The sequence below is a fragment of the Dryobates pubescens genome, chromosome 11 (genome assembly GCF_014839835.1).
Source record: "Dryobates pubescens isolate bDryPub1 chromosome 11, bDryPub1.pri, whole genome shotgun sequence".
NCBI lineage: Eukaryota > Metazoa > Chordata > Aves > Piciformes > Picidae > Dryobates > Dryobates pubescens.
This window is the reverse complement of record NC_071622.1, coordinates 27,419,083-27,444,825: the sequence shown is the minus strand read 5'-3', so window position 1 is coordinate 27,444,825 and position 25,743 is coordinate 27,419,083. Positions and strand designations below refer to the sequence as shown.

Here is a 25,743-nt window from a genome sequence, read left to right as displayed (position 1 = left end):
TATCAAGATGCTGTTACAGGCAGGATTAGGGAAACATTTAATAGTCTGGATAAATGAGCAATTTCTTTGCAGTATTGATCAGAAAAAGTGTTCAAAGAACAAAATGTAGAAGTAAACTTCAGCAAATAAATTTTTTTTTTTCCTTTTTGGCATTTCATGAGTTTATAGGGCTTATTCTGCTATTTGCAGTGGTTCACAGTGGACAAATATGCTGTAAGCAACCTATTGTAATGACTATTGCTGGAATCGTGAGAGATTCCATTCATGACACGGCGTAGTGTATAACATTGCTGAGGGAGAATTAAGTGGGAAAGATAAAACACTAGGACAGTGTATATTATGTGTGTGCTGCTCTGAGAGCTAGGATTTAAGATTAGCTCATCTCAGCAGAAGGTAATAGTGTCTTGAAATATGTGTGCTTACATTGGGGGTTTATAATTTTCATACTGTAAAGTGTGGTTTGTTTAGGTGTATCTGCATTCTGCATTTAAGTTTAAATATATATGTATTTGCATATATATGTGTGGTATGTTGAGAACTTTTACAAATGCTTCATTAATGAATATTGACTAGCTGTTTTCCTAATGTTACCAGCTTCTTAGAGGTAAGCACAACTAGTTACAAATAAAAGGTTGTTACATTCTCCTATAAAAGTGCAGTTCTACTCTTTAAAAATAATTCTTTGATAATAATTCTGTATAAAGAAGCAGCACAGCATTCACAGCTCTGTCTGCTTAGTTATTTGATGTTTGTTTCCAGCTTTCTCAGGCTTCTTAGGAGTGTGGTATTTAAGCTGGATGTGCAGTTAAGGACAGAATCTTTTAGTGGGTAATTGTAAACATTCAGATCCCAGGGCAAGCGTGATTTAAGATAAACCAGTTTTGTCTTGGAGATAATGCTAAGCAAAGGCTAGGGAAATTTTTACTGACTCTTTTTGAGTCCCTGTGGTTTTTTTGATAGAGTAGAACCACACTATAACTGCCATATCATGTTTAAATTACTTAAACATAACATGGCTTTGTGCCATCCAGTAATGAAGGCACTGTCTTGCTGCTACTTTATCTGAAAATACACAAAATTAATGAGAAACAATTTGGATGGGGAGCCTTAATATGTTGGAAAATAAACATAATTAACCCTTTGAGTGCCTTAAGACATACCTTCTTTATTAAATGGGCACTCGGATCTGGAGGCACACAGCATGTTTGCTTGACATTGGAATAGAATACTACCTTAAGTGACAATGCCCTGGGATTTCTGAAGCAGAGAACTCAAAAGGGTTATTTTAGACTACTGGTTTGGGACTTCTGTTTTTAAACAGGGAACAAAATTAAATGGTCTATGAAAAATTCCTTTGTATGCTGTTATTTTTACACAGTGAATCCCATTTGGGTGCAAAATCATTGTAAATCTTCTGAGAAAACAACTGGACTAAGAATCATAAGCAGAGGAAAAGAATGCTTGGTTACCACCATGTGTGCAAATTAAATGGCTTTAATAAATATAAAATTAGGGAGAGATTCACTTTTGTGTTTATCTTGATGAATGTGTCCTTGTACACAGGATTTGAAGAAGGCAGTAATGAAACTAGCAAAATACAGTAAACCACAACAATAAAAATGTAATGAGGTCAGCATTTTTAATTAGCTCATTACATGTTAAAGATGCACAGTGCAGGCCACTGTATACTAAAGAATTCCAACAAAGGGTGCAGTGTAAACTTACTTCAAACCCACATCACAAAAGGAAGCTGTCAAATTCTAAATTATACTCTTACAGTCATGGTTGTCTGGATTTGAAGATAGGTGTGATGCTTTTATCCCCCTGAGTGGAGGGGGAAATTTAGATGCATGCAATGCTGAAAAATGGAAACAGCAAGAACCTTAATCACAAGGAGTAACAAATTCATCGATTAATGTTTTTATTTGAAACTGTGCACCTTTAGTAGTGTAATGGTCCCTTTCACTGAAGAGTGGGAAATAATTTTCTACTTGAGTACGAACTTTCTTGAAATAACCAAGAGTTTTGGCATTGCCTGGTCTGGCTTTGGATGTACATTGTACTGAAACTATTGACTTTTAGGCATTTCTTGTAGACATTTAACTGCAAGTTAAAACAGCTAGTGAAGTGCATTCTGACTGTAGAATTTAAGTACTAAATAAACTCTATGCATATTAGACCCATTTTACTTGTCTTAGGTTTCATAATACTGCTGGATTGATTGTAATGTAGTTTGAACAGTTTAGGGACAGCAATCTGTCTGGCTCCTCTAGAAGGATATTCCTGAATGACATAGTATAGACTTGACAATGCAGAGTGAAAATGAGCTGCATGAATCTTTATTCCCTTTTCTGTAGCAGCTGGACATACACTTTGGTAGCTAGATGATCAGGCACTGAAATATAAGAAAGGCAGACAAGCCTACAGCAGTATCATACCAATTTGTTTTGCTTCCTACTATCTTTATGAATACAATTTGACAGAGAAGAATTAAATTTAAAGGAATCATTAGACTGACCTTTTATCTTTGACTGTTGGAATGAAGCTAAAAAGAAAACTAATCTGCATTAAAAAATAAAATTACAGGATTGTTCTTCTCCAGTCTATACTTCCCTAAAGCATACTATGAGCATGTAACAGCATCACATCACTATCTCACACTTACAACCCCCAAGAATTACATTATGTTTTTTATCACCATTGTGGTAAAGCTGAGGAAAGGACACCAAGTAATTTGCCAAGTCCGTAAAGTCTGTAACTGAGACTGATCTAGGATTCATAGATCTGTGTTTCAGAGTTCTTGAGTCCAGCTGATGCAGTGTATCTCTGCAGTCGTCTAACTTGTCTGGCATCCTGCTTATAGAAAGGAAGACTAAGCTAAGTAGATGGCAGTCCAGGATTTTTTTGGCATTGATGAACTAATGGAAGCAGTTTGCCTTCCTCATGAAGCCTCTGAATATCTGTAGCACCTCCAACAAAAGACCCATTGACAAACACTCTGGGGACCTATGAAGAAAACAAAAATTGCATTAGTTACCTCTTGCAAATAAAGTAAAAATCTAAGCAAACCCATAAGGTCTCTAGTTTATATACAACAGTAATATTCTTGCCTAGCCATATTTAGTATTACTCTACAACTGGTACATTTACATAGTATTTAGGGAGAAGGGAAACTTTATTCCACTTTTGAGGAGCTCATGAACAAAGACAATGTGTGGGAGATCTTGATAAAATAACTAACTGGAGCAAGACTATATCAAATGAAGAGATTACACAAGGTAAGTGCTAAACACAATGAATTAAATACACCTATACAAATGAAAGCTGACTTTGATAGTTGAATTGCCTTAGTGGCAGTAGGGAAAATATCACCTCAGAAGGATAGCCAGAATGTATCCGGAGACCAAGATGGTACAAAACGCTTCTGCTGTTCCTTGTTTTTAAGAGCTTGTATTCCAAGTTTATTTGTCTTGGAAAAGATGAAGAACTTGATACAGTCAATAACTCATGAGGAACAGGTGTAGTTTAAGTCATTACTTTGGTTGTTAACATGTAGTGAGAAAGTATACTCACTGTTCTGCCACCAGTCATCTGTTCAAGAATGTCTTGAAACTGACTTCCATTTGTATTCATGTCCAGTTCTACAGCTGTATAATTTACATTCATACCCTCAAAAACTTTTTTTGCCATTTTGCAGTAGATGCATGTTGTTTTGGAGAAAATCACCACACAGTTGTCTGAAATAATCTCCTGGATGTGCAAAAGGATGGTTAAGTCAGCATACTTTGTTTTTTAAGTCTGTGTATTTTAACAGTAGCAGTCACGAAAACATACACAGAAGTTTAAAGCCTGCTGCTATGGTAACAGCTGCAGGAAAACTACTCTCTGTGAAAGGCATTTCAACATATTTATAGCAGTTGAGGCGTTCCCAGCTAAGCTACAGCAATGGCTGGGTACTTCTGAAGATTCTTCCAAAATACTGTATTATATTCTCAGTTTTTTAAGGTAAGAAAAGCTAGCTCAACTTCTAAATTTTCCCTAGTGCTAAATTACACCCAGAAGAATCTTAGGCAAAGAATGAACTACTTTTCTTTAAAAGCAAGAAGCAGCACAATTCTATGAAGGCATTTATCAAAGTATCACATGTATGGTGGGTACAAAACATAGCCACTTTACATTTGTTCTGAAGACCTCTATAGCAGCCTAGCACTTCCTTTAGGGATGTGTCCCATATTTGAACATAAAAAAATATGCTCTCTGTGAACTCCCAAGAAAAACTCAAGCTCAAGAAGTGCAGCTGCACTCGACAAGATCCCAAAGAATATCTGCACTCAAGTGCAGTGGGTGCTGAGATGCAACTTCAGCAGTTTGCAGAACTGCAGGGGAGATAAAAGTAACTTCTGCTATTCCAGGTATGCTATTCAATAAAAGGTATGCTCTAATCTTTGAGTATCTGGAATATGTTTAAACTTAGTGTCTTAACTTTTAGGAGTGCTATGACCTTGTGGGAGCAGAGAAAGAGAGAGCTAACATTAGCAATCTCTACCACAGACACAACTGACAGCTATGAATCTGTACATGACCTGCACTTGACTTCAAAATAGAACAATTGTGCAGTGTATGGTACAACAGCTATGCAACAATGCCAACCCTGAACCTTCTCCTGCTCTGCAGTCAGATGCTCCTGAAGTCTGCCACACAAGCTGCATCTCCCTGAATTACTTGGTGCAGCTTTTCCAATCTGTAAGGCAAAGGGGGTGTGGCAGGGGAAAGGAGTGACAAAATGTCTTCTGAAGAGGTGAAAGAAATGCCCTTATTTACTGTAAGTTCAGGGTGATTTCAGAATACCATTTACTATCATTAAATTTTCTTCAAACCCCAATTTACTCTTTAAATATTTACCTCACGTGGTATCAGTCATTTTACAAAGTTTAATCCCCAACTTTGATAGCAATAGTGAATGAGAGTAGGGGTCTGAAAAAATGTTAAAAGGAGGCAGCCTTGGAGGATCAACTTCTATGGATGTGGCTAAATAATACCATTTAAATAATAATGAATCAGCTTCAACATGCAGACCTAGTTACAGAATTTCTCTGTATAAATCAGAAGAGCTTTTAAGTAACTACAGCTTCCAGGAATGGTGAAAATAAGAACTGCATAAATAATGTTACCTGTATTTGATTCACAACAGCATCATTAGACAATCCCACAGAAGTAGGCTGACTATTCCCCATTCTAAAACTGAAAAGAAATAAGAGTTAAATGTTTGAGCTTTCAAACGAGTTACGATTTATAGATCACAAAGGCTGGCTTTGTACTGTTTTGCTTACATAGTTAACGAGATTTCTCCATTACATATAATCTTACTTCAGCTACTTTACCTCCAGCCATCCTAGTTCTATCACGCCTGAAGGAAGATGAAAACGAAGACGGATGCTGCAGACTGCAAGAATAACCAAGCCGGCTTGCCCTCACGAGAGAATCACGTCCCGCCCCCAGTAGTAACACAGACACAAGTGTCAAATCCGTCACCGGGCTGTGTTCACCGTCCCAACCCGACTCTAACAGAAAGGACCACGCTCGCTTTCATCAGAGGTGCGGGTCCCGCTGGCGTGCTGCTTCGAGGCCTGTACGTCCCCCTGCCAGCCGTCCGCCAGAGCCCCGGGCGGCCCGGCAGTCTGCCGCTGCGCTCGCCGGAGGGCCGTTCCTCCGGGGCTCCGTCCAGAGCCCAAAGTCTTGGCACCGGGGTAAAGTTCCCACCCGCGAGGGGCTCCGCCGCGGCCCCGAGAGGCAGGCAGACAAACGGACAGACAGACCGACCTACCCGCGCCTCAGCCCCAACGCTCCGCGCAGCGCCCCCTGCAGGGCCATGGCGGCCAAGAGGAAGGGGAGGGATCTGTGGTAGTCCTCACGGCGGTCCGGCGCCACTCGCAGGCCCCTGCCCCGCCTCCTAGCACAGCATGCAGCTGGCCGCCGCGCTGCCGGTGTCTTGAGGCACTATGTGCCGAGCCGCGCCGCATCGCGCCGCCAGGGGGCGGCAAGTGCCTGAGGTGAGGGCCCTGCTAACGGCGCTGACGGTGGCGCGGCGGGAACAGAGCTTTTACAGCGCGGGGTACAGCTCCCACAGGCCGTACTAAGGGGCATGAGGCATCCACTCTGCGGGCCAGGCCCTAGGAGCTCAACCGTGCAGGTCTCCTAGCTCCTTTACTGGATTTCTCATTCTTCAGGAGGCTTCATTCTTGAGCTTGGAGAAAATGGGGCTTGAATATTAACCAGCTCACTTGGTCTCCCCTACCTTCTAGTGCCCTATCCCACAGGATTTCTCAATCAATTCCTTGAAGAGGCCAAAGTTAGCTCTTTGCATCCAGGTTCCAGAAGATTTCCCTTCTGACCCGCAGCGTGCAATCAGTGCATTGCTTCCGACCGCTCTGACACTCTTCCTCGAGGCATTCCTCTCCTTCTTCTGTGCGGTCACTGTGCTGCTATGAAGGGCCGGTCGGGCCGGGGCAGGGGCCGTGAGGAGCGTCGGCTCCCTCCGTCCTATTCGCGTGACCGTGCCCGGCAGCGGCGAACACCCGTTCCACAGCTGACAGGGAGCGCCTCGCTCCCTGGCAACGGACTCAACATCGCTCCCTGGAGGCGGCGGCTGCGGAGATGGAGTTCTCGCTCAGGCATTCACGACAGGCAGCCCTCGACCTGGAGGCTGGCGGCGGGGTCCTCGCACGGCTGGCAGAGGGGCCGGGCCAGAGCGAAGCGGCGGCGGCCGGCGGCTCCGGAGCGAAGATGGCGGACGTGCTGAGCGTGCTGCGGCAGTACAACACGCAGAAGAAGGAGATCGTGGTGAAGGGCGACGAGGTGATCTTCGGCGAGTTCTCCTGGCCCAAGAATGTCAAGACTAACTATGTCATCTGGGGGTACGCAGCGGGATCGGGGCGGGCTGCAGGCGGCAGCTCTCCTGGGGAAGGCATGGGTGGGGGGGCGGAGGGAGAAGTTGCCACGAAGTTGCAGAGGTGCGTCCGGGGAGCGGAGAGGGCTGTCTCGCCGCCCTTCACCACCACCTGCGCAGTGAGGAGCGAGGCGGGCGGCCTGCTTGTCGCTTCGCGTCAGGGCCCTTCGGGAGTGCAGCGAGACCGTGCGGCTTCTCTCCTGGGCACGGTGTCCCGGTAGAGGAGCGTCCGAACGGCCGGCACTCTCTGCAGCGGTGTGGGCGCTGGCCCTTTTTCCTTTGCTGCCGGCAGCCTGGTTGCGTAGAGAGGACTCGCCGGTCCATTCGGGAAGCTTCCCGGGACCCCGCCCGGCCAGCCACCGACCGGCGCCCCTGCTCTGGGCCAGAAAGGCAGCGGGGCTCAGCTGTCGCTCTTTGGTTGTTGATCTGCCCTTGCGGTCCGGTGGGGCTGGAGGGTTGCAGCGGGACTGGGTCTTGTAGTCTCGTGTGATGGGATGACAGAAAGCAGCTTCTCGAAGTTGTTGTGGGCATTGTGTGAAAAGCACGACGTTACAAACTTAGCGATTTAGTTTATTCGGGCCACTTCGCTTTTCCTGGAGCTTTGTCTTGATGTAGGGAAGTCAGTAAGGTCCAAACCGACACTCTCTCTGGTCATCTATGTTCTCTGTGGAACTATACAGGCGCTTCGCTTCTCCTCAGCCTGCACCTAGCTGAAGCCTCACACTGCGTTGGACCTAATGCAGGCTGTTTGCTAGTTGCTCTTAAGCAGAGACAGGCTTTCAGTTGTGTGAATGATTCTGCTAGGTAGAATGCTTTTTCTTTCTTTCTTTCTTTCTTTTTTTTTTTTTTTTTTAAGAAAAACTAGTAGAAAATGAGGTTTTGTACCTGTTGAATTTGCTAGTGTGATATGTATTGCTTACAGTGCAAGGGCCGTCTTCACTATCCCTTCCTCTGAATTTAGCAGCTGCTTGCATTTAATGCCCTAGTTAGAAGAATTTCAGTCAGTCTTTTAAACCAAAGAGAAAAAAAAGTGTTTGCTGTTAAGTGTCAGATAGGGAGTGTTTCAGGTACTGATCAAAGGGAGTATGTTATTCTGTAAAGCTTGATGGAAAAGCAGAAGAACCTGTAGATATGTCAAAAAAATGCCTTGTTCAGTCTATGACTAGATGTTACTGCTACTTTTTTTGAGCTATCATAATTCTGACATTAACATTAGTATTCCTTCAATATCCCAACTTCCAGTTTGAGAGAAAAAGGAACAAAACCTATTTATTATTTTTTTAGTTTTGTTTATCTTTTTTCAGAAAATCATTTTACTTTGCACTGGATTTAAATCTCACAGTGTGCTATCTTTATTACTTATTTCAAGCTCCCAGAAGCTCCCTTGGAATTTCTTTGCACTTCCTGGGTGAATAGGGGATACCGGTAGCTAGACTGAAGAGGAAGAAAAATATTTGCATAAGCAGCTTCAAAATTCTTGAAAAGTCTTAGTTCTGTTTTTGCTGAGCAACGGTGTAGACAGTTTGTGGTGGTTTCCTTGTTACAAGGTGGTTTTCCCAAGCAGTAACAAATAATGGTTAACTAGGCAGACAAGTTTGATTACACCTCTGCTGGTGAGAGAGAAACTGACATGCCAGTCTAACTCTTTCTGCTTAGGAGAGCTTGAATTTGGCCTGGAAATTGTTAAAAACAGACAAAAAGACAGCAGCCAGATAGGAAGACTTTATCATGTACATTCAGACAGCTTCATCTTCACGGTTAAGAAGGAACTGTAGGTGAACAGAGGATGCTCACCAGAACAGCAGAAGTAACCTTGTAATAGCTGTTTGTGTCCTCACCTCTTGTGATAGATGTGTTGTAGAACTTGGAGAGTGTTTTCTGGTTTGTTTGAAGTTAATGAATCTTGGGCTAGGCCAGTGGCTTCTGAACTTTTGGTAGGATCACACTGTCACCCATGCAGATTTCTTGGGAAACACTGTGGAATTATGTTTGTCCAATCTTTAAATTGAAGACACTGTAAAAAAGGAGAGCAGTTCTGCAAGCCATACTTCATAGTCCTGACACCACAGTTTAGGAGCAGTTAGTTTATGTAATTGCCAGACTTATGCAGTAAGTCTGAATACAAAATCTTTTGTGTTCAGGTCACTTGACAGGATTCAAACTATAATTGCACTGGACGGTTGTTAGTGGCTTGGTCTTTCATGATGCAGATCTTAATTTCTGCTTCAGGTGTGCACAGTGTGGTTGCTGTAACTGCATCTCTACGGCCGATCTGGAGGGAGTAATGCAGCCATGGTGGCATTTTGTCCCTGCTAGAATTAGAAGTAGACATTTAACACTGTGTCTCCCTGAGAAGCCAAGCTAGCAGAAGCTGGCAGTGCTGCCCTCTCTATCGTTACACAGGTGTCAGCCAAAGGGTAGATTGGTCTGAGGAACTAAGCCAAGTTCAAAGTAACCTGGAAGGGGAAAGCCAAAATCAAACCAAACCAAAAGCAGAAATTAATTGTAATCCATGTTAGTTTCTACAAGAAAGCTGGGGAGTGAGTTTTTATGAGGGTGTGTAGTGATAGAGTGAGGAGTAATGGCTTTAAACCGGGTAGATTCAGATTACATACTAGGAAGAAGTTGTCTGTTTAAGAGGGATTAGACACTGGAAGAGGTTGTCCAGAGAAGTTGTGTGTGTCCCAACCCTGGAAGTTATCAAGGCCAGGTTGGATGGGGCTTTGAGCAACATGGTCTAGTGGAAAGTGTCCCTCCCTGCCCATGGAAGAGGGATTAGAAATAGATGATCTTTATAAGACTGCTTCTAACCCAAACTGTTCTGTGATTCTGCAATCATAAAAATGTGAATACCCCTGCTGGCACATGAAGAAGGCTGGATGGTCTAAAATGGTTTCATTAGGTTTTCTCTAATGGCTGTTCTGTGGCCCCTGTAGAGTGATTATACAATCTGTTTCGAATCCAAGGGAAGGAATCAGCCTAACAGAGAAACTGACTTACTTTGTTTGCCCAGCAGAGGGGTTTGTATGCACAGCTGAGAAGTTTCTAAACAGTGAGCAGCTGGTCATGGGTGTTGTGATTTGTGTGATACCCGGCGTGCCTACTCTTGTGTTTGTAAAGATTACTGCTTTCTTTTGTGGGTGAGACACAGGCCTTCAGTATCTCTATGAAAGTTATTTTTTGGGAAACATGGAAGAAGAATTAATGCAGTTGAAAATGAACAAGCTCTTGATGCTCACAGGTTGAGGGTGAACAGATCAGCAGGAAATTAATTTCTGTTGTTAAAAACAGGTGAAATTTTCTTGCCCTATGTTTCAAACATTTTCTCTCTTTTTTTTTTTTTTTTTTTGAGATGGAGCTTTATTTTTTAAGCAGTACAACTCTTAAGAACCATTAAAGCAAAACTATAAGTAGTGGGCTTTTTTGAAATCTGAAACTTAAGATTTTTATTTTGTTCTTAAGTAATTGATGCCATTATTAAATATAGAAAATAAGAGAATTCATTTCTTCTCCTTTGTGTGTTTCTAAATTGAATGAAGTAAGCTACATTAAGATCAGCTTGCTTTTAGCTCTGTTTATTGATCAGGTTCTTTCTGCCTGAAAGAACTGAAAGGAGTACAAACTGATGTTGAAATGTGAGTTTAGACTTAGATTTTTCTCCTTGTGTACAACTGCTTCTCCACCTGACGCTTTCCCTTTAATACGCAATATCTTGTCCTCCTAGTGAAATGTCCTCTTAGAGTTATAATGAGCATTGGGATTTCTTGTGTGTGGCTTAAATGGTGAACTACCAGATGTGCCCTACTAAGCTTTGGCAGTGCCTGTGGCTTTGTAATGCTGTATTTTCAAATTAATAGAAAACCATTTAGTTGTTTTCTAAATTAAGCCATTTATTGCTAAATATTACTGAAAACTTGATGACTAGCTGGGCTTGATGTAAATGTTCAGTGCATATGGCACACTTCAAATAAGGAGTTATTCTGAAGTGAGATAATCTGAAGTGTTCATTTTAAATTGAAGTGACAACTGTATCACGTGCTGTAAACTTCACTTCAGAGCCAAGTCTACATGGAGGAAGCTTTTGTTTCCACCAGTGCTCTGAATGTGTTTAGATACCATCTTACCAAATGTAGCAGTGAAACAGTAAAATACTCCAGACAATTCCTTACTGAGAAATCCAGTTCGGTTGCTTCTAATTGTGAGGCCAACTTTTGTTTTCTTAGCAGTTGAAAGATGCTATGTCTCTTCTCTTTCCTCTTCGCTAACAAAAGGTAAACACTGCCCCACCCTCCACCACCCCCAAATGCTGGGGAAGTTCTTGGAATTGATAGAAAGATGCTTTATTCTACCTTTCTGCTATTTTGAATCATTTTTCTCTGCATTCTATTCATATATTAGTTTTCTCAGGCATCATTATGAAAGTGATGTTTTCCACCTTACTGCTAGCAATGAATTCTGAACGGGGCATTGGACACTTCCAATGGATATAATTTCTGAAAAGTAATTGTAATAAAAGCAGTAGTTTCATTATATCCACACTATGGATTTCTTCCTGAAAGCTCTGGTTTGATCAAAATTCTGTGCCATTTCTGGCCTGTTCTTCTGGTGGGTCATCGTCTTCAGGCTTTGAAGTGAGACAGCAAGTTGAGGACTAAGCAGTGTGGAGGAGCCCTGTCTTATATTCAGCTGGGGTCTGTCAGGTCCCAGGTCTGGGCAGTGGAATCCCTGGTCTCATCAGTTTCCTGGTGTGCTATGAAACTGAAGGAAAGTTCACTTTCTCAAAGTAGTGGAAGTATTTAGGGGCAGGTTTTGTTTTGTAACTGCAACAGGCGTTGCTTCCCCTACAAAGTCTTCTAGGAACAACATAAAGGGGGAGGACTGTATGTAAGGGGAGCCAAGCTGAAACTACAGTTCTTGCTTGGCTATGTTTTGGGGAGTTTTTAGATACTCTTTTTTTTTTCAAATTGTTACACAGGACAGATTAATTTTTAGCCTTGAAAGACAAACAAGCTTTTCAAAGCTGAGATAGAACTTGCTGCTGTCATGTTACTTTGGGGTGATCTGACTTCTGTATGGGACTTCATTGCCATTTGTGGTCCATTTTGCTAGTTTTGTGTGCAGTTAGTTTCTGGTTGCTCATTAGTTTGACCTTTCAGCATCGCTTTGAACCTTTTGCTCTCTAGGCTTCGTGAAATTTGTGTATTCTGATTTCTTCACTGTGCTTTTTCTGTTAGTGAAAATTCTGTCCTGTCATACCTGAAGAACACAGAGTACTGTTTTTCATTTACAGTTCAGTTACATTCCTTTGGCTGGTCCAAATAAAGTAGATAGTTCCTTTGATAATCAGAATAAACATTGGTATGTGAGAGAATGTGTTCTTATGGTTTCCCATGTCTTGCTTGCTGAAAGTTTTACAAATCATCCAGCTCTTGTTTTGGATCAGGTTGGACAGTTTTTATAGTTCTGTCAGTAAAAAGGCTGCAAGAATGTAAATCCCTCATTTATATTGTTAACACAAGTGATAATTCCCTAGCTCAGCAGCAATCTGATGATAACATTACTGTTTGATTTTGAGCGGTCACCTGGGAAGAAAAGAGGACTTTGCTGAGAAACATGTGTGCGTGAGACAGATGGAGAAGTTAAATGCTATATTTTTTATTTCATGGTTTTACAGGACAGGAAAAGAAGGCCAACCCAGGGAATACTACACTTTGGATTCTATCTTGTTCCTGCTCAATAATGTGCACCTTTCCCATCCAGTTTATGTCCGCCGTGCTGCAGTAAGTAGGCCATATAAAACTGTATCTTGTCTCATTTGTAATAAAGTAATATGAGCACAGTCATTTTCAAGGAATGATAGTAGTGTTTAAGTGTATGAGTTTGGCTGGGGAAGGGGAAAAAGACAGGCAACAAAGTGTGTGTGTGTGTGTGAGTCTTCAAAAAGACCCATCATCTCTACATGGGGATCAAATGACAGTCCCTCTGAAAGTGGATTGGTTTTCTTGACAATTCCCTTCCTTAACAGGTTGTCCTTTCAAGGCACCAGATTGTCTCTGCAACAACAGCCTGTCACCCAAATATTAACACTAATGGCAGCATTTATCTTGATATTCTAAGTCTGCAGTTGTCTCCAGCACCAACTATTTCAAAATACTTTTGTCCATCTGTTCTCCATTGTGCAACCTGAATCTAGATGATGCTGTAGTGCCTGAAATTGCAAGGATCTACCAAACAGAGAAAAATACATCATGACAGCTTTGAAGTGGACTCAGAAGTATGCAGTCTAATGAAAAAGAAAAGATTGGATAAGCCCTCCTGATGAAGAGAAGGGAACTGGGAAAGAGAAAATACTTTTGATTTCTGTTTGAGTGCTTTCTGTGAGCCTGTGCTTCATCTTCCCCTGTGCCATGTGCTTACCTGATACAGCAGTGCTGCCTGTTGTACATAGTTGCAACAACAAAGTCAAAATGCTCCATTTCTGGGTATCAGCAGTAACTCCTGGCAGAGAAGTGTGTGTTTGCCGTAAAACCTAGTTCTTAATCTTCTTTGTAAGTTTGAAGTGAAGGAGGAGAAAGTCTGTCCTTTTAGGTTTTTATAGCAGAAAACCCGTTTCATTTTGTGCAGTTGAACATCCTGTAGGAAGTAATTGGATTTTTAAGCCTGATAGTTATGCTTTCTTGCAGGCAGGACACATGTTCCTGTCTTTGTGTTTTCAATAGAAGTGAAAAATCTTCAGCAAAACACTTGCTGAGAGAAGAGCAGTCTAATGTCAAGTCTTCTGTCTTTTCAGACTGAAAACATTCCTGTGGTGAGAAGACCTGATAGGAAAGACTTGCTTGCCTACCTAAATGGGGAAACATGTGAGTGATGCTTTCTTTTAACCTAGACACGTTGCGTTATTGCTTCTTACGGCACAAGTGAGGACAAGGATGGTTAATGATGGTCAGTTTGCAGCCTAATGGAATATATTCAAACTTCTCAAACAAATGTAGGGTTTCTTTTTGTTTTTAATACTGCTCTGAAAACTGTTTTTATGGTGTTTAAATAGGAGCTGCATTCCTACATACTTGCATGTTTACAAGTCAGATACTTTGTCATTATTACCATCCTTCGGTTAGTAGTTAGTGTGTTTAGCGTTTTACTTTTTATCTTCTCTGGACTGTAGGAAACTTTCAGCAGTGCATTGATCTTGATTCAGTGTGTGGGATAAAATATTCAGCATAGTAAAATACGTTAAATCACCGATTTATCAGTCTGGCAGATTTGCCTAGTATTCCATCTTCTTAAAAGTTTTATTAATGATGGTCAGGGAAAAGAATTTCTCTGAGGGAAAGATGAACATAGCTGCTGTAAGTTGCTTTGTTTTGTAGGTGGTCTTGGAATTTTAAGTGTACTGGAATATGAGATTAGTTCTGTAAGGAGCAGTAAATAATTTTTTTTAATATATATTTTCAAGGGACCAGCAGGTTCTCTTTATTCCAAAACCGAGGCAAACTAGTAGGTCTTGATTCCAGGTTATGAAGTAATTGTCTTTGTGACTGCTTTTTAAGTAGTGTATACAGCTCATGGAATCACTGACTAATGTATGTTAGAAGGGACCGCAGAAGTTTATCTGGTTCAGTAGCCTTTTTAGAAAGAGGGCCAAATGACTCTGAGCAACCTGATCTAACTTAGCATTTGGTCAGGTTCTGAATGTCTCCAATTCTGGTGTTTGACTGCCTTTGCTACCTAATATCTGCTTAGAATTACTACTGTTATGATGTATCTGCTGTCCTTCCTTTTACACTCATGCAAATGTTTTATACTTACATGAAATGTTATGTTTGATTGCAGCAACCTCATCGAGCATAGACAGAAGTGCTCCACTTGAAATTGGTCTTCAGCGGTCCACTCAAGGTACAGTTTAACTACAAAATGACTTTGAGGTTTGTTTTACAAAACTCTGCAGCCTTTCCCTTTTAATGACCTCTTTTTCTCGTAGTTAAAAGAGCAGCGGATGAAATATTGGCAGAAGCCAAGAAACCAAGAATAGAGGTAATGACAATAACTGTCATATATACAAATTGGGGGGGTGGGTGTGTAAATTCCAGAGTATTTGTCTGGGTTTGTAGCAGTTCAACTGAGCACATAATACTTCTGTTAGTGAGAACATAACTGGAAGGAGCTAGAATTTAAACCTCTTAAAGTTGGAATTTTAGTTGCCTTTTGCATTACAACTTGTATGCTAATAGCTGTGGGACTGGAATAAAAGTGCTCTTTAGTGACTTAATATGGTTATTTGCCATCCACTAGTTGGGATTATAACTTAAATGCCAGTCTTCTCTCTTCTCAATGGATACTTGTTTTACCTACTGTTTTAGTCCCTTTAGAGCAGTATATGAAACTGTCCCTGTGATTACCATTTTAGGAAGCTGTGTTGCAGGTAATTAATCTAACAGTGTATTTTCACAAATGCCTCTTGACTAGAAGCAGCGGGTCTAGTCATGCACATTATAAATGCATGGTTTTAAGAACTGACTTACTGGTTCCCTTGAATCTTTCTTCAACTATTTTCATCTAGTTGTCTCCTGTGAGGAGTGGTAAGTCTGGCTATGTATATTTTCAGAGTACTGAGGCTTTAGATCTCTTAGAAGAGTTATCAAAATATGTGAATTCCCTTACCCAAGAATTGGATTTGAACGTTATGCTTAGATATAACTGCATAAGAGTCATAAAAACTATGCATTCTTAATGGCCTGTTAGCAGATGATTGCTGAGATGACATACTGATGCTTTATAGATGGATTTTTAAATTTTTTTTTAATTGCCCTATGTGGTTATGGTGCCAGCATGTTTTGAAACTGTAGATCTTCATCATCATTTGGAGCACCAAGAACTCTGTGTACGAGCCTAATGAGCTTATGGTTGTCTTCTCTTTGTTTCCTTACTATTCTGGCAACTCAGAGTCTCTAAAGTACTTTTTAAGCTATTCAGATATTATCTTGGTATAGATCTCTCCTGGTGCATGGGCATGACTACTTTTCAAACTTTCAGGCTTTTAGCAATAGGACAGGTTTCATGCTGATACAAGTTTCATGGGGAAATAAGACAGATTGAACACAAGTGTTGCTGGCATTAGGAAGCATAAAATTGCATCTCTCTACTGCTTTCTCACATTACATGTCTCAAAACCTGGCTTGTGTAACAAGAGGTTCCTTACTCTTGACTCATTACTAGGAATGACATTTATAGAAGTTCTGTGTCAAGATGTGACAGTTCTTGCATATTACAGTATCACCAAGGTTGGAAGAGACCTCAAAGATTGAGTCCAACCTGTCACCACAGACCTCGTGACTAGACCATGGTCATGGTTTAAAGCAGGACAGATTTGCCCCTTTTGCAAGAGGCAAAAGAGCAAAGAAAAACCTCTCACACAAAGGCCCTCTTGAAGGCAACTAGCCCCAACTGCCACACTCATGTACCTGTGTGTATGTATTGTCCTACCTGAATGTGTTCATTTTCTGCCATCTTTAAGTTCTCTCACTGGTTTTCTTGCTGATGTCAGTTGTTGTCTGAGGAGGGCTCTTTATGAGGGAATGATAGTTTCCTTTTTGTTGTTCTAATTGCACTCTGTGGTTCCTGAGATGAAATTTTCAGTAGCTGTGCAGTTACTACTAGTACATAGGTCAAAAATAACTGGAAATAAAGGTTGTCTTTGCAAATGTGAAAAAAATAAAATCTGAATGGCTTTAATTGTAGTTGTATTCATGTTTTAAAAGAGATTGCAGAAAGTTAAACCTTGCAATTCAACATTGCTGTTACTGCTAGGATGAAGAGTGTGTGCGTCTTGACAAGGAGCGGTTGGCAGCTCGACTGGAAGGACACAAAGAAGGCATTGTGCAGACAGAGCAGATTAGGTAGGAATACTTTTTCCTATGGCTAATGCTTAATTAAAGGACTGATAATGATTCTTGTGCTGTTTGAGGCACCCAGTTTTACTTTTGTTCTACACCTCCCAGAAGTCTCCCTTCGTAAGTGGCATTGTTGGTAATGTTTGAGGAGGCAGAACTTCATGCCTGGTCGGAATCCTGTTCTTGGGTGAAGGTTTAGGTGGCATGGCATGAGATTTAGTTTGTCTTCAAAGGTGAGCAGACTGCTGTCCCTTCCTCCCACCAAGTCTGCTGTTTCTACTTGCTTCTACCATGGTGTTTGTCTAAGCAGACAAATACGATGAGCAGAACTGCAAGGGAAAGCTGATTACTTGTCTGCTTCAAGGAAAACATGCTGTATTGAGGGTTGTCTCGCATGTAAGAGGAGGAAAACATTGTGAGAACAGATCACAGGGTAACCCAACCTCTGATTCCCTACAGTGGTGAGCCTCTTGCCTAAAAAGGCTCTAAAGAGACAGTAGGCTACTAGAGGATAATTCACTGTCATTGCCATAAGTAGTAATCAGTGTTCAAGTGCTTAAAAACTTGCTCATCACCTTTCCTCTTCCATTGTATCCATCCAGAATAGCTACTTTTGAGTCTTGCACCACATCTTCCCAAAGCTAAGCAGAAAGGAAATGAAATTCTTGCAAGATCTTGTTGCTACTAAGCACCTTGGGCTTAGTAGGATACCAGACTTCAGTAGATCATTCTCAAACTGAGTTCGGAAGGCTTACAGTAGAGGTAGCTGCCTAATTTCTTTAGTGTGTTAAGAGAATGTAAAATGGGAGACATGCTTCCTCTAGTTAAGGTATACGAATATGAATTAATGTACTGCTTTGTCTGCCTTGGATTTTTGCAGATGAACTACAGATGAACTACATTCTTGAGAAATTAATGTCTTGAGCATAAACAATACTGTGAATGCTTGTCTGTCCTTTGCTGGGATTAAATTTAACAGCTGTCCTTGCAACAATTAATATAGCAGAGCTGAGGCATTTACAGAATACATAATTACACCTAGCCACATGAAACATACATATCTTGGATGTTGTTTTCCCCTCTTGTACTTAAAAGGAAACTTTAGAGGAAAGAAAACCCCTAGATTGTCATGGCTGACTTAAAATCAGGAAGTCTAAGGATCAAAAAAACCCCAAATCAAAGTAGACACATTGTTTTGTATAACTGTGGTGGGTTGAAAATTCCCCCTAGCATTACATTTTGAAGACATAGCCTGAAACTACCACAATAACCTAATAATTTGGGTGCTAGCTTGTGTGTATCACACTTTGTTCTGAATTTGTGAGATGCTGCTGCAGTGAGGATTGCTGACTATTATTCTTAATTACTTAGTATTCTGTATTTACAGACTTAATGATGAACATGAAAGTGCAAGCAACATTTACAGGCAGTGAGTTTGAACTCCATGCTTGTCACTCTTACTGTGTCTAAAAGCAACACAAAAAGTTCTTATTCCTACAGCTTAGTTGTGAGAGGAGAATGCTTCACAACTAGTACTTGTATTAAATTTCCAAGGCAATCTCAAAAAATACCACATAAAAATGAATTGGGTGTGTGCAGTTAAGATTGTGCAATTCAGTCTTTTGTCTCTTTTTTTTTGGTCTTTTTTGGTGTTTTTTTTCTTTCAGCTCAACTGCAGAGCAGTAGGTCTTACCATTTGGCAAACAGATTCCGTGTTTACAATTAAAAGCAAACAGATAAAGTCTTGGACAGAACTGCCTCAAACTCAGATTGATGTGGACAAAGTTACTACCATCTGTTGTCTGTTTGGCCTGCGTGCTCTGAAAAGATAACACATCTTCCATGTGGCCAAGTCCATGCAATGGCACCTCAGCTGAAACTTAGAATGTTTTGAAAGCTTCAGAGCAGTCAGGGATTGACTGACTGGACACAACATTGTAATCCGCTAAATATAGTGGGGAGCTGAAATTCAGATGATGTTGTAAACAAAAGTGTTAGTGCTGATACTTTACAGTTGCAGTCTTTATTTCTGCTTGATGTTGTTGGAATTTCTTGATGGGTTTTGTGCTGATGCTGGAATGGAGTCTTTGATTCTTGTACCTGAAGCAGCAATGCCAAGTTCATGTAATCTTTAATTATATTTATGATTTATAGCAAGCCACACACTTTAAGCAGGATAGAGTTACTCATTCACAAATTCTTTCTGAAGGATTGTTTGTACAATTATTCAGTCTCTTTTGTTACTTTTGCTTATTCAGGTCCTTGTCTGAAGCCATGTCAGTGGAAAAAATTGCTGCTATCAAAGCAAAAATCATGGCAAAGAAAAGATCCACTATCAAAACTGACCTGGATGATGACATAACTGCTCTTAAACAGAGAAGTTTTGTTGATGCTGAAGTGGATGTAACCAGAGATATTGTCAGCAGGGAGAGAGTATGGAGGACAAGAACTACAATCCTACAAAGCACAGGCAAGGTAATGGTCAGGATATCAAACTACTTGTATGATCCTAATGACAAACTGCAGTCTCTATTTTCTCTATGACTGGGAGGTTATACTTGGTCTTCCCTGAAAGGTAGGCTTGGAGGGCTGTTGGCACAGTGGCACAGGAGTTTGTTCTCACCTTATCACAGTAAGCCCAAAGTCTGCTTCAGCTGTTCAAACAAATACCAATTAATCACTTAATTCCTCTTAAGGCTGGCTTGAGCCCTGAAACTGGGAGGGCTGTATGGAAGTACCTTTGAATTTGAAACAGAAGTGGGGACTAACAGCTACAAGTAGCAACATGCATACATTGAAATCCAAAGGCTACTGAGTTGTGTGAAATGCCAAAGAAGTGAAGAGAGAAAATGCTAAAATAAACAGAACTAGAAAGTGTTATGATGAGGATCCTTTTCTGTATATTTTTGTCTCTATGCTCCTTTAAGCCGTGTCTTTAGCTACACTTAGTTATGTGCCATCCAGGACATGATTGCAAGCACAGCTGACAGCTTGTTCTCTTTGGACAGCTACTCTTTACTGTAGTGATACTTAGCACTAAATGTCTCAAGGAAGCAGTAAGTCAATATCTGAAAGGTTAGAGTTGTCTGACATTATTGCCAAATCACATCCTTTGCCTTCACTTCTTTAAGTACTGTCACAGGAAAATAATACTTAGAAGTAAACAGGGCTCCAATTTCACAACCTGTCTGCAGCCATTAGTAGTAGAATAAGTTTATAAATTCTGGGGTAATTACTAGCTATGTGGTACAGATCCACGTGCTGTGTGCAGGGTGAGTGTTGGCTTTGAGTGTGAAATTTGTAGCAGTCTTGCTGAAGAGCTGATAAATTGGTAAAGCCTTTAGTGTTTTAGACATTGGAAATGATTGTACTGAAGGGAATCTGCTTTCCCTCCTTTAGTGAATCATTTATGGAATTCATGGCTTTACATGTCTTTTAAGGGGAAACTTTCAACTCTCTCCCAAGTATCTTTGCATGTTTTATTCTAGCATCCTTGCAATAACAGTGAGATGTGGTAGTGCTTTTAAGCAAAACCTAATGTGGGGAGAAAGCCAAGCAGGAAGAGATTGACTTCAGTATCACTTTGCTTCTTGATGCTTATCCAACCTGCAAAGTCACTTCAGTCTCTCATCATTACAGTTTTCTTCCCTGGATATCTCTGTGCTGTCCCACACATATTGGCAGTGTAACCCTAATGCTCTAGTGTTTTGGGACAAATTATCATTCATTATTAGCATTCATTGGCTGTCATTCATCGTTAATTTACCTCTAAAGTTTCTGTAGTGCATCACAGAGGTCCTTTATCTGTACAATCCCCTCTATTACCCTCAGAAGTTTCACCTGTTCTCTTAACATTTCTAGAGTTTGCATGTCTGCTTGCTTATTTTAATCCTTTGCTTAGAACTTTTTGTTGACATTTTTCCATACCTTTCTGCTTGATTATTATGCAGTTCTACCTTCCTTTGGAAATAGTGTTTGATTTAATCACTAGTGGTTGAGTCATCCTGCACAGTCTGTTTTAAACATCTGTTGGCCTTTCCCAAGTCTGCAGTGTAGTCTCCTAGATTTTATGAATAATGTGACATTATTATGTAATCACTTTTCTGAGCCAAATTGCATCTTTTTAGTCTAAGGTGTTTTGTGTTTCCCCCCCCCCCTCTCTCATAGTAGCTTAATTTTAGAACAATTTGAGAGGATATATTGTTTAAAACCATTTAATTGCACGTTTGGTTAAAGGCCTGCAGCATAACATTGCTGTGTAGCAAACTGATAGTCTTGCTAGCTGAGAAGTTAGATTTCAAAAGCAATAAAAGTAGTTAATGCTAGAGCTGCTTCTTAATTCATAGAATTCTTAGGGTTGGAAGGGACCTTAAGGGATCATCCAGTTCCAACCCCCCCTGCCTTCGGTAAGGACACCTCATGCTAGATCAGGTTGCTCACAGCCCCATCCAGTCTGGCCTTAACTTCTATGGATGGGTCTTCTACCACCCTCCCTGCACAACCTGTTCCAGCTTCTCACCACCCTCTTGGTGAAGAACTTTTTCCTAACAGCCAATCTGAATCTACCCATTTCTCGTTTTGCTCCATTCCCCCCAGTCCTATCACTACCTGACATCCTAAAAAGTCCCTCACCAACTTTTCTGTAGGCCCCCTTCAGATACTGGAAGGCCACAATAAGGTCTCCTTGGAGCCTTGTCCTCTCCAGACTGAATATCCCCAACTCTTCACAGTCTGTCTCTATAGTTGAGACTATTCTTTTAACAGCTAAAATTGTCAGGGACTTTAAGAAATAAATCTGTTTTCTTTTTCCTCGCTCTTCATGGAGCCCAATTTTCATTCTTAATCTTTACACACAGAAGTCAGGATAAGGGAGAGAAATTTGAAGAAGAAAAACTGAAAATCATTTAATCTGTAGATTGATACTTGGACAAGGTGTCTTGATGCTGTGTCTCACTGGTTTGCTTTTTGGGTAGTCTTTTTTTTTTTGTATAAAGCAGGCATAATTTTGGATACTTCTGTTAGAAGACTATGAATGAGAGTTCTGGATAATGTAGTCAAACCACTGACTGTGGAACCCTTTTCTAGATAACTGCTTGGGCTTCTCAGATACATTAAATCAATTCTTGTCTGGTAAGGATATGTCCGTTAATATTGACACTTTAAACTGAAAATCTTAGGGGAAAAATGCTAACAAAATAGTACTTTTGTAACTTCTTTATTGAGAGAACCTTTGTATATCATATAAGGGGATATCTTCTCCAATAGCTAAAGCTTTGAACCTATACATAGAATATTTACCATCACAAGTGTTTGGAGTGTTAAGATTTGAATTACTGCTGTGCTGAGATTTCAGTTCTGTTGTGTACATATTTTTAGCTAGATGTCTGGCTGTTTTGTAAAGCAAACTATTGCACACCTAGAAAAAAATGTTTAAACTGAAATTGATTCCTACCTTTCATGTTCTTCCTCTCTTTCCTTCTTGAATAATCCTTTGATTTCTTTTTATTTTTCTTTTTTTCTAACCTCCTGTAGCACACTTCAGCAATCTTTTCTGAAGGAGAAACCTCTTCATTCCATCTGTACTGTAAATGTTTGTGGCACTTGAGTTCTTCCTGTAGGAGCAAATTAAAGTACCCTAAGCAGGAATTTCAATGTTCACAGGTGTATTTAGAGAGTGTATTTATGTCAGTGACTGCTGATGTACTTGGTTTTGGGTTTTTTTAAATTATTATTTTTTTTTCCATCTCCCAGATTACTCAAAAATATTTCTTAGATGAGCAGCTTGGAAACTGGATAGCTGGGTTGAAAATGCTTCAGTTGTTTGTAGAGAAATCTTAAAACTGGAATGTTGGCCTTGTGAATTTAACCTTTTCAAATGAACCAGTTTCCACATGGGAATAGAGCTCTGAGCATTTCCATTCTTCTTTTTTTTTCTTTTTTTTTGTCATCTGTCATCCTTTTCTCTGTAGGATGTGGTGGGTTGATCTCAGCTGGACACCAAGTGCCCACCCAGCTGCTTTACCACTCTCTTCAACAGGATGGGGCAGGGGGAAAATCAAAAGGGGAAAACCCTCATGGGTCAAAATAGAGGCAGCTTAATAAAAGCAAAAACAAAGGCTACCCACAGAAGCAAAGGAAAGCAGAAGCTTTATTCTCTACTTTCCAGCAGCAGATGATGTCAAGCCACTTCAGGGGAAGCAGGAGTTCAGCACACATAGCAGACAAATGCATTAAACAAATGCCTATCCCCTCTTCTTTCTCTGAGCTTTGTTGCTGAGCAGACACATGGTATGGAGTAACCCCTTGGTCAGCTGGACCAGCTCTCCTGGATATGTCCACTCCCAAGATGTTGCCTGCCCCCAGCCTACTGGTGAGGGCTGGATGTTGGAGTGAGAATCTTGATGCTGTGCCAGCACTGCTCAGCAGCAGCCAAAACGTGAACGTGTTACCAACACCTTTCTAGCTACCAGTACAAAGCACAGTAGTGTGAGAGCTGCTATTAGAAGAATGAACTCTGCCTCAGCCAGAACCAATAGTTAAGGATATGCAAGAGGTTACTGTTAAAACTTTAGATTTTGGGTAGCAGTCTTCAGTCATATTTTCTTACAGTTGTGAGCATATTAGAATTACCTTTTCTCAAGTGAACTGTAACCCTATGTACAGGAGAAACAACATAATCCATCCTTTACAACATAGGGGAAGTCAAAGGTTATGCCACATAACCTTTCTAAATTACTTCAACTAAGAAGCTGGAACAGTGGCTGTGCATGCTTCGTATATATGTGTGTGCACAGACACAAGTCTATATATCTGTGTGCAGCAGCTGCATGGGACTTGCCTAGCTGCTGGCTTTGTGGATTTCTTGATCTGTTATAACAGATCTGTAAATCCCTTCTTTGCTGTCTTCCCTGAGCCTCTTGTCAGGCTTTTGAAGACATCATAAAGTACTAGGAGTGTTGAGTGACCTGTGCAAGGTCTTAACGTGCCTGGGTATAATTGAGGGAAAGGCACTGAAATAGAATCATGGAAGTTGGGCATGAGAAGTCTGAATTCAAGGTAAACATTTTCCCAGTGGAATTAACTGTGTATGAGTTAGAAGAATGGTCAAGTGTGGGCTCCTTGTTATGCAGGTATCTGTTAATATTGATACAACTATTTAGAGTATTAAAACTTGATAGGGGATCAAAGTGGTGTGAAACTTGGTCCCTCTAGTTTCATAACCTTTGAATCACAGAATTCTATCATGTCAGTGCAAGACTCTTATGCACGTATTGCTTGCTAGGTCTAGGTTGAAGTGCTGAAGCAAAGATGTCAATTATTGCTTGCTCTTGCTTCTCTTCTGCAGGTTGACCACTTTGATTTTTCTCACAGTCTGGGTAGTTAATCTTTTCCCCACTTAATGTTTACCAAGAAATTAAGTCAATGTTCTGGATGATGGCTTTTTTTATATGTAACATTCATCATAGTATCATAGTTATCAGTCAGGGTTGGAAGGGACCACAAGGATCATCTAGGTCCACCCCCCCTGCCATGGGCAGGGACACCCCACACTAGATCAGGCTGGCCAGAGCCTCATCCAGCCTGGGCTTAACCACCTCCAGGGACGGGGACTCAACCACCTCCCTGGACAACCCATTCCAAGGCTTCACCACTCTCATGGTGAAGAACTTCCTCCTCAGGTCCAGCCTGAATCTCCCCACCTCCAGCTTCATTCCATTCCCCTTAGTCCTATCACTACCTGATATCCTGAGAAGTCCCTCCCCAGCCTTCTTGTAGGCCCCCTTCAGATACTGGAAGGCCACAATTAGGTCACCTCGGAGCCTTCTCTTCTCCAGACTGAACAGCCCCAACTCTTTCAGTCTGTCATCATAGGAGAGGTGCTCCAGCCCTCTGATCATCCTTGTGGCCCTCATCTTTCCTTTCTAATACAGTAGGAGGTAAGCCTGAATTAAATAAAATGTCTTTAAAATATTCTCTGTTCTTACATGAAAGCCTTTAGACTAGGCTGTCCAGCACACATTTTTCTTAAGCTCTGTTTTGAGAATCTTTTGAGAATCAATTTAAATAAAAGCCTTTTTGTTTGGTTTTATTTTAGACCACCTTAATTTTTCAGATTTGTTATCTTTAGTTATGGCAGTCCAGGGTTAATGTACTAGTTACCGATACAAAAAAAGATGATGATGCCTAGTGTATTGTGTGCCTATAAAAAGGACATTAATACTGGGGAGGGTGGATTCAGCTAAAATGTAATTTCATAGAACATGACTGTGAGTTGTCTATATTAAATTCCATCATTCTTATTTTGTTTCCTCACAACATCACCCTCAGTTTCTGGGTATGTTTGTGTGCATGGTGATGGGAAGTCCATGATTGTGTAAGGTGATGGGAGTTAATGGCTGACCCTAGCTTAGTGCTTCCCTGGTATGTGCCATTTCCCTTGGATGTAACCCACAGCTGCCAAATTTATCTAATGCTGTGTCTTGCTCTGAGCTATTTCAGAATGTTATTCCTTTGTGGTTTTCTGTATTCCTGTGCGTAAGTATTAAATGACAGCACTTTTCATTGTACCCAAAGGAATCTCATTTTTGTGGTGGCCAATATGTTTAGTTTTGTGTTACCAACTGGAAAATATTACTGCTGCAGTTAGTATTTGTGTACTTTATACATTTATTAATTTATTTTAAATTGCAGCCTTTTATTTGTAGAATTAACAGTAAATAACCTATTTGAAGTAAATGCTGTGGGAAACTGCTTTTTCAGTTACTTTCAGTTCTCTTATTTTTCTTCTGATACCTTTTGAGCATTCTTACTAGTGGAGCCATCTGTGAGGAGATTAATACTGCAGCTATCATCACAATTTCAGTCAATTCTTCTATGTGATCCTGTGACTGGAAAATATTTAATTTT

At 40.7% G+C, this 25,743-nt stretch overlaps 2 protein-coding genes across 6 annotated transcripts in view; one reads left to right on the top strand and one right to left on the bottom strand.

Moving 5' to 3' along the window:
• Positions 1 to 2,586: 2,586 nt before the first annotated feature.
• Positions 2,587 to 6,503, bottom strand: GLRX2 (glutaredoxin 2). Of its 5 annotated transcripts, none has more exons than XM_054164998.1 (4): positions 6,296 to 6,503; positions 5,172 to 5,241; positions 3,574 to 3,750; positions 2,587 to 3,006 (listed from the first exon to the last, which is right to left on the bottom strand). In XM_054164998.1, the coding sequence occupies exons 2-4, from the start codon at positions 5,232 to 5,234 to the stop codon at positions 2,878 to 2,880; spliced, it is 369 nt and encodes a 122-aa protein (XP_054020973.1). In that variant the 5' UTR covers positions 5,235 to 5,241; positions 6,296 to 6,503; the 3' UTR covers positions 2,587 to 2,877. The 5 variants fall into 5 exon arrangements, with proteins under 5 accessions (XP_054020973.1, XP_054020970.1, XP_054020971.1 ...); XM_054164995.1 differs by lacking the exon at positions 6,296 to 6,503 and adding an exon at positions 5,825 to 5,912; XM_054164996.1 differs by lacking the exon at positions 6,296 to 6,503 and adding an exon at positions 5,382 to 5,818.
• A 246-nt stretch (positions 6,504 to 6,749) lies between these two features.
• The window catches only part of CDC73 (cell division cycle 73), a 115,649-nt gene continuing 96,655 nt past the window's right edge, over positions 6,750 to 25,743 (top strand). Inside the window, exons 1-7 of the mRNA XM_054164932.1 lie at positions 6,750 to 6,914; positions 12,621 to 12,726; positions 13,737 to 13,806; positions 14,780 to 14,842; positions 14,928 to 14,980; positions 16,754 to 16,842; positions 19,095 to 19,311. Coding sequence (XP_054020907.1) covers positions 6,784 to 6,914; positions 12,621 to 12,726; positions 13,737 to 13,806; positions 14,780 to 14,842; positions 14,928 to 14,980; positions 16,754 to 16,842; positions 19,095 to 19,311 — 729 coding nt within the window. The 5' untranslated portion in view covers positions 6,750 to 6,783. The remainder of the gene's footprint in view (positions 6,915 to 12,620; positions 12,727 to 13,736; positions 13,807 to 14,779; positions 14,843 to 14,927; positions 14,981 to 16,753; positions 16,843 to 19,094; positions 19,312 to 25,743) is intronic.

Excerpts from the sequence above, each read along its gene's own strand:
- GLRX2 (XM_054164995.1), bottom strand. The coding sequence starts at position 5,871 with ATGGCCCTGCAGGGGGCGCTGCGCGGAGCGTTGGGGCTGAGGCGCGG. Across the intron at positions 3,751-5,171 it reads CTGTTGTGAATCAAATACAG|GAGATTATTTCAGACAACTG; the intron begins GTAACATTATTT and ends TTGCACATCCAG. Across the intron at positions 3,007-3,573 it reads AGATGACTGGTGGCAGAACA|GTCCCCAGAGTGTTTGTCAA; the intron begins GTGAGTATACTT and ends TTTTCTTCATAG.